The following is a 15,172-nucleotide window of genomic DNA, read 5'->3' as shown; positions in this document are numbered from 1 at the left end:
ATTCTAGAGAGTGAGGGTGGGCGCGTGTCGTCACAACCAGTGGTGAAATATAGTACTAAAATGTTTTACTGAAGTAAAAGTATCGATACGTCAATATAAGAAATACTTTGTGAAAAGATCAGAATTCAAAACGTATACTCATCATGCAGAATGTCCCATTTCAAGTTTTCAAATGTATAAAAATCTATAGCCGATCTGCAAGATTACAATGCACCACAATGCGACGCATTGTGAGCTTGCAGATCGGCTATTTTCCAAATGGCCGGAATGTTTATTTAGGGCTGTATAGTGGTTAACCCATTCCGGGCGGGAACCCCTTTAGGTGTTCTAACCCTTCTAGGCGGGAACCCCTCGTGGGGTTATGTACAGTATTTACAGTATTCAAAAATTACAAAAATATGATGCTGGTATATACTGTACATATTTGAACTATTTCAGAAAACTTAGCTCAGTTTTTAGAAGGCGTTTTTAGAATCGGCCTCAGTTCAACATTTTCAAATGAATGCAGTGGAGTAAAAGCACAATGTAGCAGAGTAGAAGTAAAAATATTTGAAATTGCCAACACTCAAGTGAAGTACAAATACCTCAAACGTTTAATTAAGTATACTTAAGTACTGTATACAGTACTTGAGTAAATGTACTCTGGATCTGGTGGTGGGGGTGGGCATGTGTTGTCATGAGTGGCACACACACACACACACACACACACACACACACACACACACACACACACACACACACACACACACACACACACACACACAAGCTGCTTGGAGCGTTGATCAGCAAGTGTACATCCAAGTGTTCACTTGTCACCTCGCTGGTTTGTTTATTTTGCAAACACAGTCCTTACATGAGGCGATCTAAAAATCCCCCCCTATGGGGATTACAATGCAAATAAAAAGTACATGAACCAGTGGACTTAGCGTCCTCTACCGATATAGACGTCAGACTTGGGTAAACATAAAGTGACTCTTCTCCATTAGCTGTGTTCTATGTTCTCTGCCTAAAGGAAGTAACGTTTAGGACTAGAGATGTCCCGATACTGTATCGGTATCGGGAAAAGTATCGGATCGGCCCTTATTTGTCATATCGGGTCATATCGGTATCGGTGATTTTGCCAGTCTAACCACAGATCCGACACAGGGGTAAGGGGTTGACACTATGGCAGGTCAATAAAATGTTGGGGCATGTGGAGTTTGCTTTGGCGTTACCCAAACTGCAAGTGCACATTTGCTGCTATAGTCTGCTATAAACACAACACGAGATATATAGCTAGATAGCTATAAACACAACACGAGATATATAGCTAGATAGCTATAAACAACACATGAGATCACAACACTGGTATCGGTATTCGGTATCGGTATCAGCTAACACAGAAATTGAGGTATCGGGATCTGATCGGGACATCCCTATGTAGGACTTTGGAACTGCACCTCTGGTGAGAACTCGCATGATAATTTCCTTCCTTCCTTTGTTTGTTTGCTCAGCTCTGTGACAGTTGCTGTTTCATCATGCAACATGTCTATTTCCTAGTGGTAGCCGTCGGTGCATGGGCACTGGGCAGGTATACAAACTGTTGTCCAATGAGCCAGCCTGGGGTTTCCATTGCATTGGTCATGTAAGATGTCAAGGTCAAGGTTATTGCATGTCCCAAATTGGGCTATATTCAAATTGCATCAGGTAAAGAAAGCTCTAAAAACACAGTAAACATACAAAAGAGAAAAACAGACAAATACATACAAAGTCACAACAGATACATAAAGGCATATAGTGTCTAGTTTATGTCATGATGACGTACGATGATAAGAGCGCCCCTCACTTAGTCAATTCACACGGGTGTGATTTTTTAAATATTCTATTCTACTGTAAGTCATTGTTTATTGGCTATTAATGGAATAGCCTAACTCTCCACTTCAGATCCGCCCAGTCCATTGAGACTTTTAAGTCTCTGCTTAAAACCCATTTTTTCGATCTAGCTTTTAATCACAACCCAGTTTAATCTCCAACCTTTTATTTTGAGCACCTCTTACCATAGTGCCTATTATATTCATACGTACCCACTTGACACTGATGTATTGTTTTTATATATTGTTTTTATTTGATTGCATTGCTGTTGCTATATGTTTTTTCTTTTTTCTTGACTTGTACAGCACTTTGGTCAATGACAGTCGTTTTTAAATGTGCTTTATACAGTTTGATTTGATTTGATTTGATTAACTGCTACTTCTATGATCACTCAATACCATACGCTGCACGCTAGTGCACGCCCACAACAAACGTCCCTGACCTGGTGCTGTGACCTGTGCTCCGAGGAGCACTTTTTATACACAATCATGCCATTTGTTGTACAGTACAATGGTTGTGGGAGAACAGAATGCATGTCAAATTTATCATATAAGAGAGAAATACTGCATTCAATAACGATATGCAACATGACAGAGGATGAAGGGACGAGCGAGGAGTATAGGCAGCAATGTGGATATTGAAACATGGCCAACAGTCCAACCTGCGCACACAATTATAATACTCACTCGGAGGCGGGATTTAATTGATTGGTTTATGTATTAGACAGAAATGTAAACGGCACGAGGTACAGTCAGACATTCAGGAATGGTGACACAAAAAAATGTCCTGGGGAGTGGGGACTTTTTCCGTTGTGGTCCTGTCCTGTGTATTCAGTTCATCAACATACTGTAGCACAGGGTTCCCCAATTAATTTTCCTCAAGGGCCATATTTTGACTAGGGTACCAGGCTGGGGGCCGAGTCTGCACGCGCGAGGTCGAGGTCTTGCCAAGACCCCATTTGAAAAGGCTACTGTTGGCCCAGGCCGTAGCGTAACGGTCTGGGCACCGGACTGGTAATCCAGTCGCAGTGTGCCGCGGGTTCGACTCCCGGACCCGACACGGCCTTTACTGCATGTCATCCCCCCATCTCTCTCCCGTTTCCTGTCAGCCTACTGTCTGTCCCTTCAAAAATCAATAAAAGGCGTAAGCCGCAAAAAATATCTTAAAAAAAAAAAGAAAAGGCTACTGTTTTTTTTTTTTTTTTTTTTTTTCAAGGGGCCACAAGGGGGCGCTCCACGGGCCGCAAATGGCCCGCGGGCCGCCTATTGGAGAACCCTGCTGTAGCATATCAAAAAGAACACAAAAAACTAAACAAAAATACATATCATCAACAAATATAAAACTCATGGGCCTTATCTTGCGCCACCACCTTATTCCACCCCTTATTCCTAAACTTATTTGCCATTTTTACTATTTTGAAAAACATTTGAACATAGTGCAACTAGCCCATCTACATCAACACCTTGTGAGCTTCTTTTTTTTTTTCAAAATAGTAAAAAATGGCAAAAGTTTAAGGATAAGGGGTAAGGGGTGGCGCAAGATACAGATCTATATGTACAAAGAAGAAAAAGGGGGGAAGAAAAGAATGTCCACAGCACAGACATTTGGAAAATATGTCTGCAGTAAGTGCCACCTCTCAGTTTGGAGTGTGGCCTGTGGTGGAAGTTAAGAGTATAATTGGGATTTGGCTCATGTCTTGAAAACGACTGGCCTAATGGGCTCTATAATGCACTTGGGCCCCTTCTCTACCTCCTACACCGCGCTGTTACCGCTGATGCTAATGAAGGCTCTGTTCCATTCCGGTCAAACAGAGTCAGGTGGGTCTCCAAATGATGTCCGGACAGGCCAGCTCCAGCTTTCTTTCATCTTCGAAACATCGCACGTATTAGAGCATATTCGTCTTTAGATGATGCTAAAACATTGGTCCATGCTTTTATCTTCACTCGTCTCGATTAGATTCTTGTAATGTCCTCCTCTCAGGCCTGCCAAAGGAATCAACGGACAGACTCCAACTTGTTAAAAATGCGGCTGCTAGAGTGTTAACTGGAACTAAAATGAGAGAACACATTACCCCAGTTCTATCATCACTGCATTGGCTCCCAGTGTTTTTTAGAATTGATTTTAGAATTATTTTACTTGTTGATAAATCCCTAAATGGTCTTGCACCTTTGCACCTCCGTGACTCCCTACCTAGATATGTCCCTAACCGCCCCCCTCAGGTCCTCCACTGCTGGCCTGCTTGAAGTGCCTAAAAAAACGTGCACGAAAAAATATGGTGAGGCAGCTTTTTGCTTCTACGGCCCAACAGCCTGGAATAAACTACTATTCCAGCTCAGACACGCACCCTCTGTAGACATTTTTAAATCTCAACTCAAGACTCACCTCTTCACTCTTGCTGTTAGTTGAGTTTTAATATGTGCGTTCCTACCCTGTCCTGACTGATTTGCTGATTTGGTGTTTTTTTTGTTTTCTTTCTCTATGTTTTTATACTCTTATTTTGTTCTTGTGCCATTGTTCTATCATTTTAACTACTTTAAGCACTTTGAGCTGCATGTATGTATGAAAGGTGCTATATAAATAAAGTTTATTATTATTATGTACCCTGGGCAGAGGCCCTGTCCAGAGCCCGGGCAGAGGCCCTTTTGGGGCGGTTCTGCACAACAGTGGGTCCGACCGTCTCGACACCTGGCACTGCACTCCCTGTGGTGGGGGTGGAACCTTAGAGTATATATGAATAGAGAGGGCATCCGAGTTCTCCTTCCATCCACTTGCATTAAGTTGCTCAAAAGCGCATGAGGCGATTTCACTCCTCCTTCCGGGTAGGAACAGATTGCATTCTGGGATGGATTTGCCCCAAACACAAGAACGCGCTGCCGTTGAACATGCACGGACGCGCACGAGCGTGCTGCCGTCGTGAACATGCACAATGATAGTCAATGGACCAGCGCGTTCATGTGTTTGGGGCCAGGCTGCAATATCAAATTCGGCCACTATGTCCATTTCGCCTCAGGGTTTCCTCTGGGTGCCCTCTCTATTCATATATACTCTAAGGGTGGAACGTGTGTGTCGTATTTCAAGTTTTAGGGGCGAACGCTTCTGGAGTTGCGTGGATTACACATACATACGCATACAGAGACTTGGTGCATTTCTAGATAGATATACTCAAATTTACGTCTATATATATGATATGTAATTTATTTATTTTTTAGTACGAAGTTGATGAAATGTATCGCTTTCTGATAGATTTATGGCTGGCTGGTTGGCGCAGCAGGCGTCCTACAGGGTACTGGGACACATGCTGCCACCCTGCACCGCTGATCCATCAATCACAGCACACACACACACACACACACACACACACACACACACACACACACACACACACACACACACACACATACACACACAGCACACTGTGATGGGCTGTTCAAGCATCGTTCGATATGATACCCCCCCCCCATCTCTGCACCGCTCTATCAGTCTAGTGTTGGGATTGGAGAGCGTTTGTGTGTGTGTGGCTTTGTTTGAGAGCAATAGATAAATAGTCTCTACAGTGTGTGTCTTTTGCAAGTGAGTTGTAGAGAGAGTGTTTAAGTAGCCTATACTGTGTGTGTGTGTGTGTGTGTGTGTGTGTGTGTGTGTGTGTGTGTGTGTGTGTGTGTGTGTGTGTGTGTGTGTGTGTGTGTGACTGTGTGTGCGTGAGGGTGTGTGTGTGCGCGTGCGTGTGCGTGTGCGTGCACATGTCTGTCTTCGGAGAATGGGACAGAGGGAGGTAGAGAGTTGAAGAAAGGTTCAAGAGAGCAATGAGAATGGCATGTGTCTTTTTTTGGATAATGAGGGGGAGAAAGTGTGTGTGTGTGTGTGTGTGTGTGTGTGTGTGTGTGTGTGTGTCCATCTTTGTTTGAAAGTGTCTTTGCGTGAACATTATGTTTGAGTGAGCCCGATGCCTCCAGTGGCCTGCAGCCTGCTCAGAGTCCACGATGGCTCTCTATTAAATTACTAAACACATTTTATGAACGTAGTCGTGCATGAATTAGCATTGTGGAGAATAGATTTAAATGGTGCTGTGACCTTATCCTCTCTTTCGCTCTCTCCCCTGCCCTTTAATGTGATTCACTTGTGCTTAATTTACAAGGTATTATTTTCTTTGCGTGTATGTCTTTGTGAGAATGTTTTTCTGGATAGAAGAATATTTGTTCTGCTCAGGTTTTAACATACGCCACTTTAAAATTAAAAACCTCTCTCTCTCTCTCTCTCTCTCTCTCTCTCTCTCTCTCTCTCTCTCTCTCTCTCTCTCTCTCTCTCTCTCTCTCTCTCTCTCTCTCTGGCTCCCTCTCACAGGTGAAAGCAGTGAAGACTGGTTCTGTATCCTGGACCATTGGCTGCTGTCTGTCATACTTCTATATGGTGAGAATGGGCTACGCACGCACGCACACACGCACCGGCTCTGCTCTGCAGTTAACCCTTCACTCGTTGGTCGTTTCAGAACACAGTGTTTTAATGCTTGATTGGATGGAAAAAATATATGATATTTTACAGCCGACAAATAAACCGAATCAAAAATCACGTTTGGTTAATGCCCTAACGCACGCACGCACGCACACATTATACACAGTCCTTGTTTAGCTGTGTGAATGTGCATGAATGTACTGATTAGATTAGGACCCAGACAGGTTTGTTGGAGTGAAGCGGAGGGACTGGAGCGTGTTAAAAACTGCCTGAATGAATTCAGACACGGCCCTGTAGAGAGAGATGAGATCAAATAATGTATCACGCGCGTATCAAGAGGGTTGTGAATAGACCACGCCAAATGGAGATGGATGAATGCTGAGTTACAGTAGTACGTGGTCGAAATGAGTAATTAACAGGTTTTTGATGACATTTGTATAGGAGCGATTACTAGCGTCCTATGGCCCCAGTACACTCTGGAAATTGTAGCCAGCCATCATTAACTGCTAAATGAAAAACTTTCAGATCACTTGATTATTTAGGGGCTATTTTAGAGGAAATATTGGGTGGGGAGGGGGGGACAACCATGCAAGGACTGATACGTAATCACAAAATATTAACACCTTTTTTGCTAAGAATGTGTACACACATGTTTTTTTCCTAATCAAACCGCAGGTTGCCTACGACGTGTATAGGGGTCTTTAGGTCCATTTTAATTATATCAAACTGGATCGCTGAAATCTATATACACTTATACAGTATATGTACAGTGTGTGTATATATATATATATATATATATATATATATTTATAAAATATTTTTATTTTCTTGAATGGTGCAGCCACTCCATTGCGTAGCTATTTGTGTTCCTAAGAATGTGTACGCTTCCAAGCATGCATATGTACAACACCTCGCTAATACCATCTGGATGGCACTGTTGAGCAGCACACACACACACGCACGCGCGCGCGCACATGCACGCATACGCACTGCCGTTCACTTCCTTGTTTACTGCCCGACTAAACTGTCTCTTCTCTCAAAATTTACTTCATGGTTTTGATCAAAACGGCTTCATTACTTCATTTCTGACTTAACCTAGCATCTCGTTTGGAATATACGCCTCTAGAGAGACTTTAGTTGTGACAGCGCGAGGTAGGAAGATTGGAAGATACATGCCTCCCGGTTTTGGGGAGTAAATGAAGGAGGGGCTTTTCAGAATAAAATCTGCCCAATCTGTTTGGCACTATAGCGCCATTATTTTTGAAAAACCCTGGGTCATTCAAGGTGCTAATTGACATGCGGACCCCACCTGAAAAGGGTTTGTGCCCAGAAGAGAATGTGTTTAAAACAAAACAAAAAACAACTGAAAAGTATTAACCGGAGCTTGTGACTATAATATCTACATTGGATCCATTGGAACACAGGTTTTCTTTTTTCTTTTCTTTTTTCCTAAAAAGTAATGGTTTTGGACATGCAAGGTTTCCAAGTGGAGCCTCCTCCCCACTTCCGTTTCGTCTTTACAGTCCTTACAGTCGCGCAAATGTATCTTAATATAAATATAAATATTCTAAGCATAAATAGCTTGCCGCTTAGCAGAAATAAATAGCTTGCCGCTTAGCAGAAATGGAAATAAAAAATATATAATGTAAAGATATTTTAAAATATATTTTCGTGAACGGATATGGCAGCTTCTTTGTTCAGATTTCGGGAGCTGTATAGTTCCAGACTATAATATTAGCGTTCCCGAGATTGTGGAATATAGTTATCTGGCTATACGCAAGACTACACCGACAGTGACGATAATATAATGATATACAGTATATGCCATGTTTATTGACAGACATGTGAATTAATCACGCAAATACTTCATGCCTGCAGTGTGTATAAAGGCCTTTAGGCTTACTGTGTGCGTCAGCTTCGTCTCTCTCTCTCTCTCTCTCTCTCTCTCTCTCTCTCTCTCTCTCTCTCTCTCTCTCTCTCTCTCTCTCTCTCTCTCTCTCTCTCTCTCAACGGATGAATATCTATACAGCTTCCAGCTGATCCCCAGGTAAATCTCCTCCGCTGTCCGTGTGACGGATGTCAAAATGAAACGGCTTTAATGGAATCCTGTGTCATTGATGGCACGTCCCCATTCCTCCCAGCTCTGTCTGACAGTGGATGAGAAACCGAGAGACAGGGATCAGGTTCAAGAGAGATGAAAAGAAAGGACAAAGTACAGTGTAGGGCGGAGACACACTGATCAGTGTTGAATTTGTGAATTTGTCGACTAAAACTATACGACAGCATTTCTTTCGTCGACTGCTTTTTTTCGCTGACCGATTCTGACCCGCTAAATGGAAACTAAATGAAAACTAAGCTATGATGACTATATGTATTGACAATTTGTCAAATAAAAGTTAGACTCAAATGTTAGGAAGGGACTAGTGGACAAGAGATCCGGTATAAGTCATTTTACACGTGGTTGCATGCTGACAATAGCAGATCTACAAGCTCGCAGCGCTGCGACGCGTTGTGAGCTTGTAGATCGGCTATTTTGTAAAACGAGTCGGCGTCAATGGGCAGAGAGAGCAGATGTACAGTGGAGCAGGGCGGACACAGATGGGAACAACCACCACAGTCCCGTTAACTTTAGAGTAGGCCTGCGACTGTCGATTTGTTACTTTACGATTATTTGCTACCGTCGATAACTTTTTTTTTTTCAATTCACACAATGTGTGTGAATTGTTGGGAACGCACACAGGAACGCACCCAGGGTGCCGGCCCGGTTTCCGGCGAGCCGCCCCGCGTCCGAAACGGTTGAGAAATGACAGAGTTACCGTGTGGGGGTCCCTCTACTGTACTGTACTGTCACTGTACTGGCACACCCATCATATATACAGTTAATATGTGTGTGTGTTAGGTTGCGCACAGGTGGTGAAAAACAACCATGCTGTTTTCGTGCTCATACCCAGCCAGGCAGGCAGCCAGCCAGCCAGCCACACACACACACAACACACACACACACACACACACAACTCCGTGCACCACTCGAAAATATAAAATAAAGGTGAAAGGCCCAAAAAAGGCAAAAAAAAAAACGCCATCCTAATAATTTCTTCTGACAGGCTGCTATACCCTCTGATCCTAACATGCTCCGTCTCCACCTTGCTCTCTCTCTCTCAGCCTCACTCCATTATTTTATTCTCCCCTCTTCATTCCCCCCCCCTCTCCCCACACCTTTGTCCCACTTTGATGTGCGGCTCTATCAGAAGCCCATTCACGGAGGTGCTTCTCTGGCAGAAAAAAAAATAGATGAGCCATGGGGCTTGTATGTCTAGCCCAGCCTCATCATCCCCCCATTCACCTCTGTGTCCTCTCGCCCTCACACTCGCACTGTCCTACTGACACACACACGTGCACACACACACACGCACACATGCACGCGCACATGCACACACTCACACACACACACACACACACACACACACACACACACACACACACACACACACACACACACACACAGAGAGAGAGAGAGACTTGCCGTGGGCCATTTGGTGTGGATGTAGCTGAGGTGTTAAGGTGTGTGCCTATAGGGGCTTTCATGGAATGTGACATACATAATGCAGATGCTGGCTATATATGAGGAGAAAAGAGAGTGTCCGTCCCCCCCCCCGCCCCGGCTTTCAGAATAATCTCTCTATAACAGGGAGTGGGGTATAGTGGTAGAGGCGGACGGTATACTTGGCAGAGAGCTTTGATGCCGTGGCTAATATCTTTTTCCTCACAAGGACGGCGAGTGAGAACCGCAAGCAGACGAGAGGCCAATGGATATAGGTCCTGGCTGGTACTATACTTCTCGACCCCGCAGGCAAGACGGAGTCCCGGTTCTCGACCTCGCTGTCCACCAGCAGGCAGCACCGAGCTCAGTCTTGTCTAGCTCTGGTCCATAGCTCTGATGCGTTTCATTTAGAGCTATGTTACTCTCAACTTCTGCCGCTCGCATGAATGCCTCTACTCTTTAGCGTAAATAAAAAGAACGTTTTTGCTACTCACCAAAACAAAGGCTGGTTGTGTCATTAGAAAGCCTACTTTCCTTAGTGGAAGCACTCTGAGCCCCCCACCACACGTATAAACTGTACAGTTCTCTGGGCAATATCGGTAGAAGGCGCAGCGGAGTAACTAAAAGTATTTTTTTCCCGGTGGAAACAAAATCCCCTTTTGGCCAAAAAGTACAGTTTATACGTATGGTGGGGGGCTCAGAGTGCTAATGACACAACTCGCCTTTGTTTTGGTCAGTAGCAAAAACGTTCTTTTTTATTTACGCTAAAGAGTAGAGGCTGGTCTGCATTTATGCGAGCGGCGGAAGTTGAGAGTAGCATAGCTCTAAATGAAACGCATTAGAGCTATGGACCAGAGCTAAGTCTTGTCCTGGTCCACCACCATGCAGCAGCGATTAACTGTCTGCGCTGCGCTCGGCCAAGCGACTCAAACGCTGATCTAAAAAGGCTGAAGAGACACGCTATCGTTATGCTATTTGTTAGGAGGAGGGTCAGTTATTGTATGTTTTGTTTTTGTTTTGTAGTGGTGTTGATGTTAACTCATGCATTTTTAACTTGGCTATTGTCTTTTTCTAAATTAAATTAAGTAAGTTAAATTAACATTGATTTTACAACAGCGAGAGAGATGGAAATGCCATTAAATGGGAGTCCATAGGCTAGTGCAAGTCAAACTGGGGGGTCCGTCAAATTAAACGGGTTGAGAATCTCTGCTAGAGCCGTAAAAATCCTCTTATGGGGGTCCCTGGCATATCTTTTCAAATGGAAGTAATTAGTGTCAATTTGGGGGTCCTTGACATGAAAAGGTTTGGGGAAACACTGATACACCTCCAAACCCCCAGTGCAGGCACCCGCCATAGATTTAGCTGCTCGCTAGCAGTGCAACTCCAGTTCAAGCTGCGTCCGTCTGTGTTGGGCGTCGCATTATTATGCTTGCATTTGGAAATGCCTGACGTCACAGCGCTGGCATCTCGCAAATCGGTGACATTAGACAAATGGTCAATTTACCGGTGCAAATACAGGCGTTTGTGTGCAATGGTTACTGTGATGTGACAAGAGAGAAAAGAGAGGTGTGATCCGAGCACTATACAAAAAGGTATCAAAAAGGTAACAACTCCTAAGATTACATGTTGGCTTTTTAACTTTAATAAACTACATGACTGAACCTTATGTTGCATTTAATTTAAAAAGAGGACAGAGGTCCCTCTGTGCCCAGTTAAGATCTGGTGCTTTACCTCTGGCAGTTGAGGTTGGCAGATATACTGGCGTTCCTGAGGAGCAGCGACTGTTTGCTCTTTGTGACCTGGGAGTTGTAGAGGATGAGTTTCATTTGGTTTTCTATTGTCCACTATACCCTGATTTAAGAAACGTTTTATTTGAAAAAAATCAGGATAAGAACCCAGATCTGTTTTGGATGTCTGAGTGTTTTATGTTAAATTGGTTGTCCAGTAATGAAGTTTTTGTGTTTGGAAAATGTATAGAGAAGGCATGGCAGTTACGTTGGAGAACGATGTATCCATGAGTAACTGTCTATTTGTGTATATGTATTATATGTACAATTTTGTGAGTGTCTTGTAAGCCCGTGCGGGCTGGGCATCTTATGATGTAGGACACTTTAATAAAAACTCTATCTATATCTATCTATCTATCTACCCTGATTTTACATCCGCCCTCTCCTCCCTTTTGTACCTTTTAGTAGTGCTCAGATCACCCCTCTTCTTTCTTGTTCTATATAGTCCTGTTGATCCTTGAAGCTACAAATGTACCTTTTTAACTTTTGTACCTCCACTGAGCACCTGCTTGATCTCTTTTTTTTTCTCTCACCTTTTTTTCCCCGGTTCCTGTCATGTGTTACATCAGACCAGAGCTAGATCAGTGAGACACAGCAGGGGTCTTCAACGTTTTGTAGGCCGAGGGCTCTTAGCAGAGAGAGAGAGAGATGAAGCAGGGACCCCTACAACGTTGCACACAATTGTGTGCAACAGTTTGCCCAACGCTGCAAGGCGTTGTGAGTTTGTATAGGTCTGCTATGTTTGGCTAATGTTCCTCTTTAAATAGGGATGGTAACATTTTTTTTTTTACTATCTCACAGATTTTGCCGGCAATATTTGGAGTGTCTCTGATAACCAGGCAGTGTTGATTTTGACAGCATTTTTTTGTTTTAATCATAGTCTCTTGAATAGTTTAGTTTTCATTTAGTTTTAGTCATATGTTAGTGACCTGGAATGTTTTAGTATTACTCTAGTTTTAGTCGACTAAATATAAGATTCTAGGTGACTAAATCTACAGTTGATTTGTTGAAAATGTATTTTGGCGGGGCTTGAGGCCGAGCCATGATTTTACACTTGCTGAAAACAGCTGATCTGCAAGCTCACAACAAAGCGTAAAATGACTTGTCTTTTACTTATACTGGATCTCTCTTGTCCACTAGTCCCTTCCTAACATTTTTGTCTATAGTTTTTATTTTTTGACGAAATTGTCAATATATTTAGTCTTAGTCATCATAGCTTCATGGTTTAAGTCAACAAAATCAACACTGCTGTAAACCTTGCCATGTGTTCCAGTAGGATGCCAGGATGTACTAACAAGGACAAGGGAATTCGATCACATTACACCCACACTCATAGCATTGCACTGGTTACCATGCAGGCCAGAGCCGATTTCAAGGTGCTCCTCCTGACCTTTAACCCATTGTGGGTTAAAAGCTATGTTTCTATGTCAGTCGTTCTTCGATTTAAAAAAAATAGCAGGCCTACAAGCTCGTAGCGCGCCACTCGGTGGCGCGCTATAAGCATGTAGATCTGCTATTTTTTCAATAGCTAAAGCATAACATAATGCTAACACCAAAAGGTGTTCCCGCCCCAAAATTGGTTAAAGCCCAATAAAAACATACCTCCACGACCTCTATGCGCTCCCAAGATGCTGGAAAAGTCACAGTCACATTAATTATATACCACAATAAAATAACGGTTGGGGGCAGAGCATTCAAACATCGTGGCCCCTGTCTCTGGAATGCTCTCCCACAAACAAAACTAGACATTTTTTTAAATCAGGACTTAAATCAGGACATCTTTTTTCCCTGCACTATTGTTCCCCCTAGTTCACTGAAATCATTCACCTTGCTCTATATTGATGGATCTTCTGAACGCATTTTTATCTATAGCTGTGTCCTATCGCATGACACTTGCCATGTGTATTGACACTGTATCATGCTTTACTTCTTCGCTATTGTGTTTTTATTGCTGTTTTTTTGCTGTGTTGTTGTTGTGAAGTGCACAGAGACCCCTTGGGGTGATGTTGCACTATAAATAATAAAATAATCACACCAGTGTGAACCAAGTGGTGCAACTCCCGTGCGTCCAGCAGGTAGCAGCCATGTCACATACTTCTCTCGTTCCATGCTCACACAGACACACACACACACACACACACAAACACGTACAGGGCATTGTAAGCTGGATGTAGAAGTGGTTTGCACCACTTAAAAACTGAAACTGAGCCTGTGTGGCCCTGGGGAATGTGCTGGGCTTGGAGGAGGAGGAGGAGGAGGAGGAGATGATTGCTGAGGCGGCTGCTATACCAGGGTTGGATGTGGGTTCTGAAGTTCTTGAATTTCTGAAAGGGAAGTCGGTGATTTGTATCGTGGTGGCTGGGAATAATGAGCCACGCCGATGATGATTCGGCGACGACGTTAATACAGATGATCCAAGTCGCTGCGAGAGGGCCTCTGATTGAGAGCGAGAACGAAGGGCCTTTGTTCCTGAATGGGAACACCTACCTGCTTGTCAGAGACCCCAGAGAATCCGAGGAATGGCAGTAAAATGTGACTTCTGAGGGTTCTGCTTGGGAGTTAAAATATTAATCGGTGGATCAAGTGAAGAGACAAAACAACGATTTTGACGAGGCAATAGCTGCAGATCTATAGTTTGACTGGCTTATTTTGTTTGGTTCGTCTTGGTGAATGGGGGGGAAAAGTCTTGTACCAACTCCACTTCAGTGTAATTTATCTTGAGTGACTTCTCCTTGATGTTGCTCCATTTCAACGTGTCATTTATCTTCAGGCATCTATATAGCCTTGATGAACGACAAAGCTGCTGCTTATACTTGCATTCACACAAATACACAACTGAAAAGAAGATGTACCCTATTTTCAGGCTACTGTTTCAACTTATGTACACACACACACACACAGAGAGAGAGAGGGAGAGCATGCAGAATCCTTGTTCCTTTGACCATTATCTGCCGGTCCACACTGTCATCTGATAAACACTCTATGGAGTGCAGCTTTTTAGACATCAAAGTAATGTCTGATTGCAGCTGGTGGCTCCAGGGCTTCCGGTTGGGTTGTAGTTTCAAAGTTGTACTTCTCGTGACTCGTCAGTAGTACTTCTTATCTTCTTTGGCCCTTTGGCATCTTAAAGATGGAGTGCCACAATTTTTGTATTTTTCCAGTTTTTCATGTGTCTATGAGGTGACAGTACTTCATTAGACACCCTGGAGTTGTTTTTATGTGCAATGGTGTATTAACTTTGTATTTAGGGTTTCTTCCTGGAGAAAAAGTTCTTCCCCCTTATATTGTAATAATACCTGATGATCATGTTTTAGGGTGGAAAAAAATGGTGGCACTCCATCTTCAAGTACTCTGTCTTTGTTGCCTATAGTATGGGGTTCACACAACAAATTCATTTTGGTGGAGAGATGGAACATCAGATGTTCACCATTGACAGAATTTCTAACTCATGTGGCACGGTGGTGTAGTCGGTAGCGCTGTCGCATCGGAAAGGTCCTGGGTTCGATTCTCGCATGGGGGACGCTGTGGGTGCTGGGGGTGTGGT

General features: G+C 43.4%; 1 protein-coding gene across 2 annotated transcripts in view; it reads left to right on the top strand.

The window, feature by feature from the left end:
* The window catches only part of LOC310868270 (dolichyl-diphosphooligosaccharide--protein glycosyltransferase subunit STT3B-like), a 171,290-nt gene that overhangs the window by 104,836 nt on the left and 51,282 nt on the right, over window positions 1-15,172 (top strand). For both annotated transcript variants that reach the window (XR_014570071.1, XM_083778623.1), the window contains exon 4: window positions 6,193-6,258. Coding sequence is in view for 1 of the 2 variants with exons in the window: in XM_083778623.1 (XP_083634749.1) it covers window positions 6,193-6,258 (66 nt within the window). In the remaining variant the exon portion in view is untranslated. The remainder of the gene's footprint in view (window positions 1-6,192; window positions 6,259-15,172) is intronic.

This window comes from Protomyctophum parallelum (assembly GCF_964188405.1).
Source record: "Protomyctophum parallelum genome assembly, chromosome: 1".
Taxonomy (NCBI): Eukaryota; Metazoa; Chordata; class Actinopteri; order Myctophiformes; family Myctophidae; genus Protomyctophum; species Protomyctophum parallelum.
Note: the sequence above shows the minus strand (reverse complement) of the source record. Positions and strands in the feature narration are given on the sequence as shown.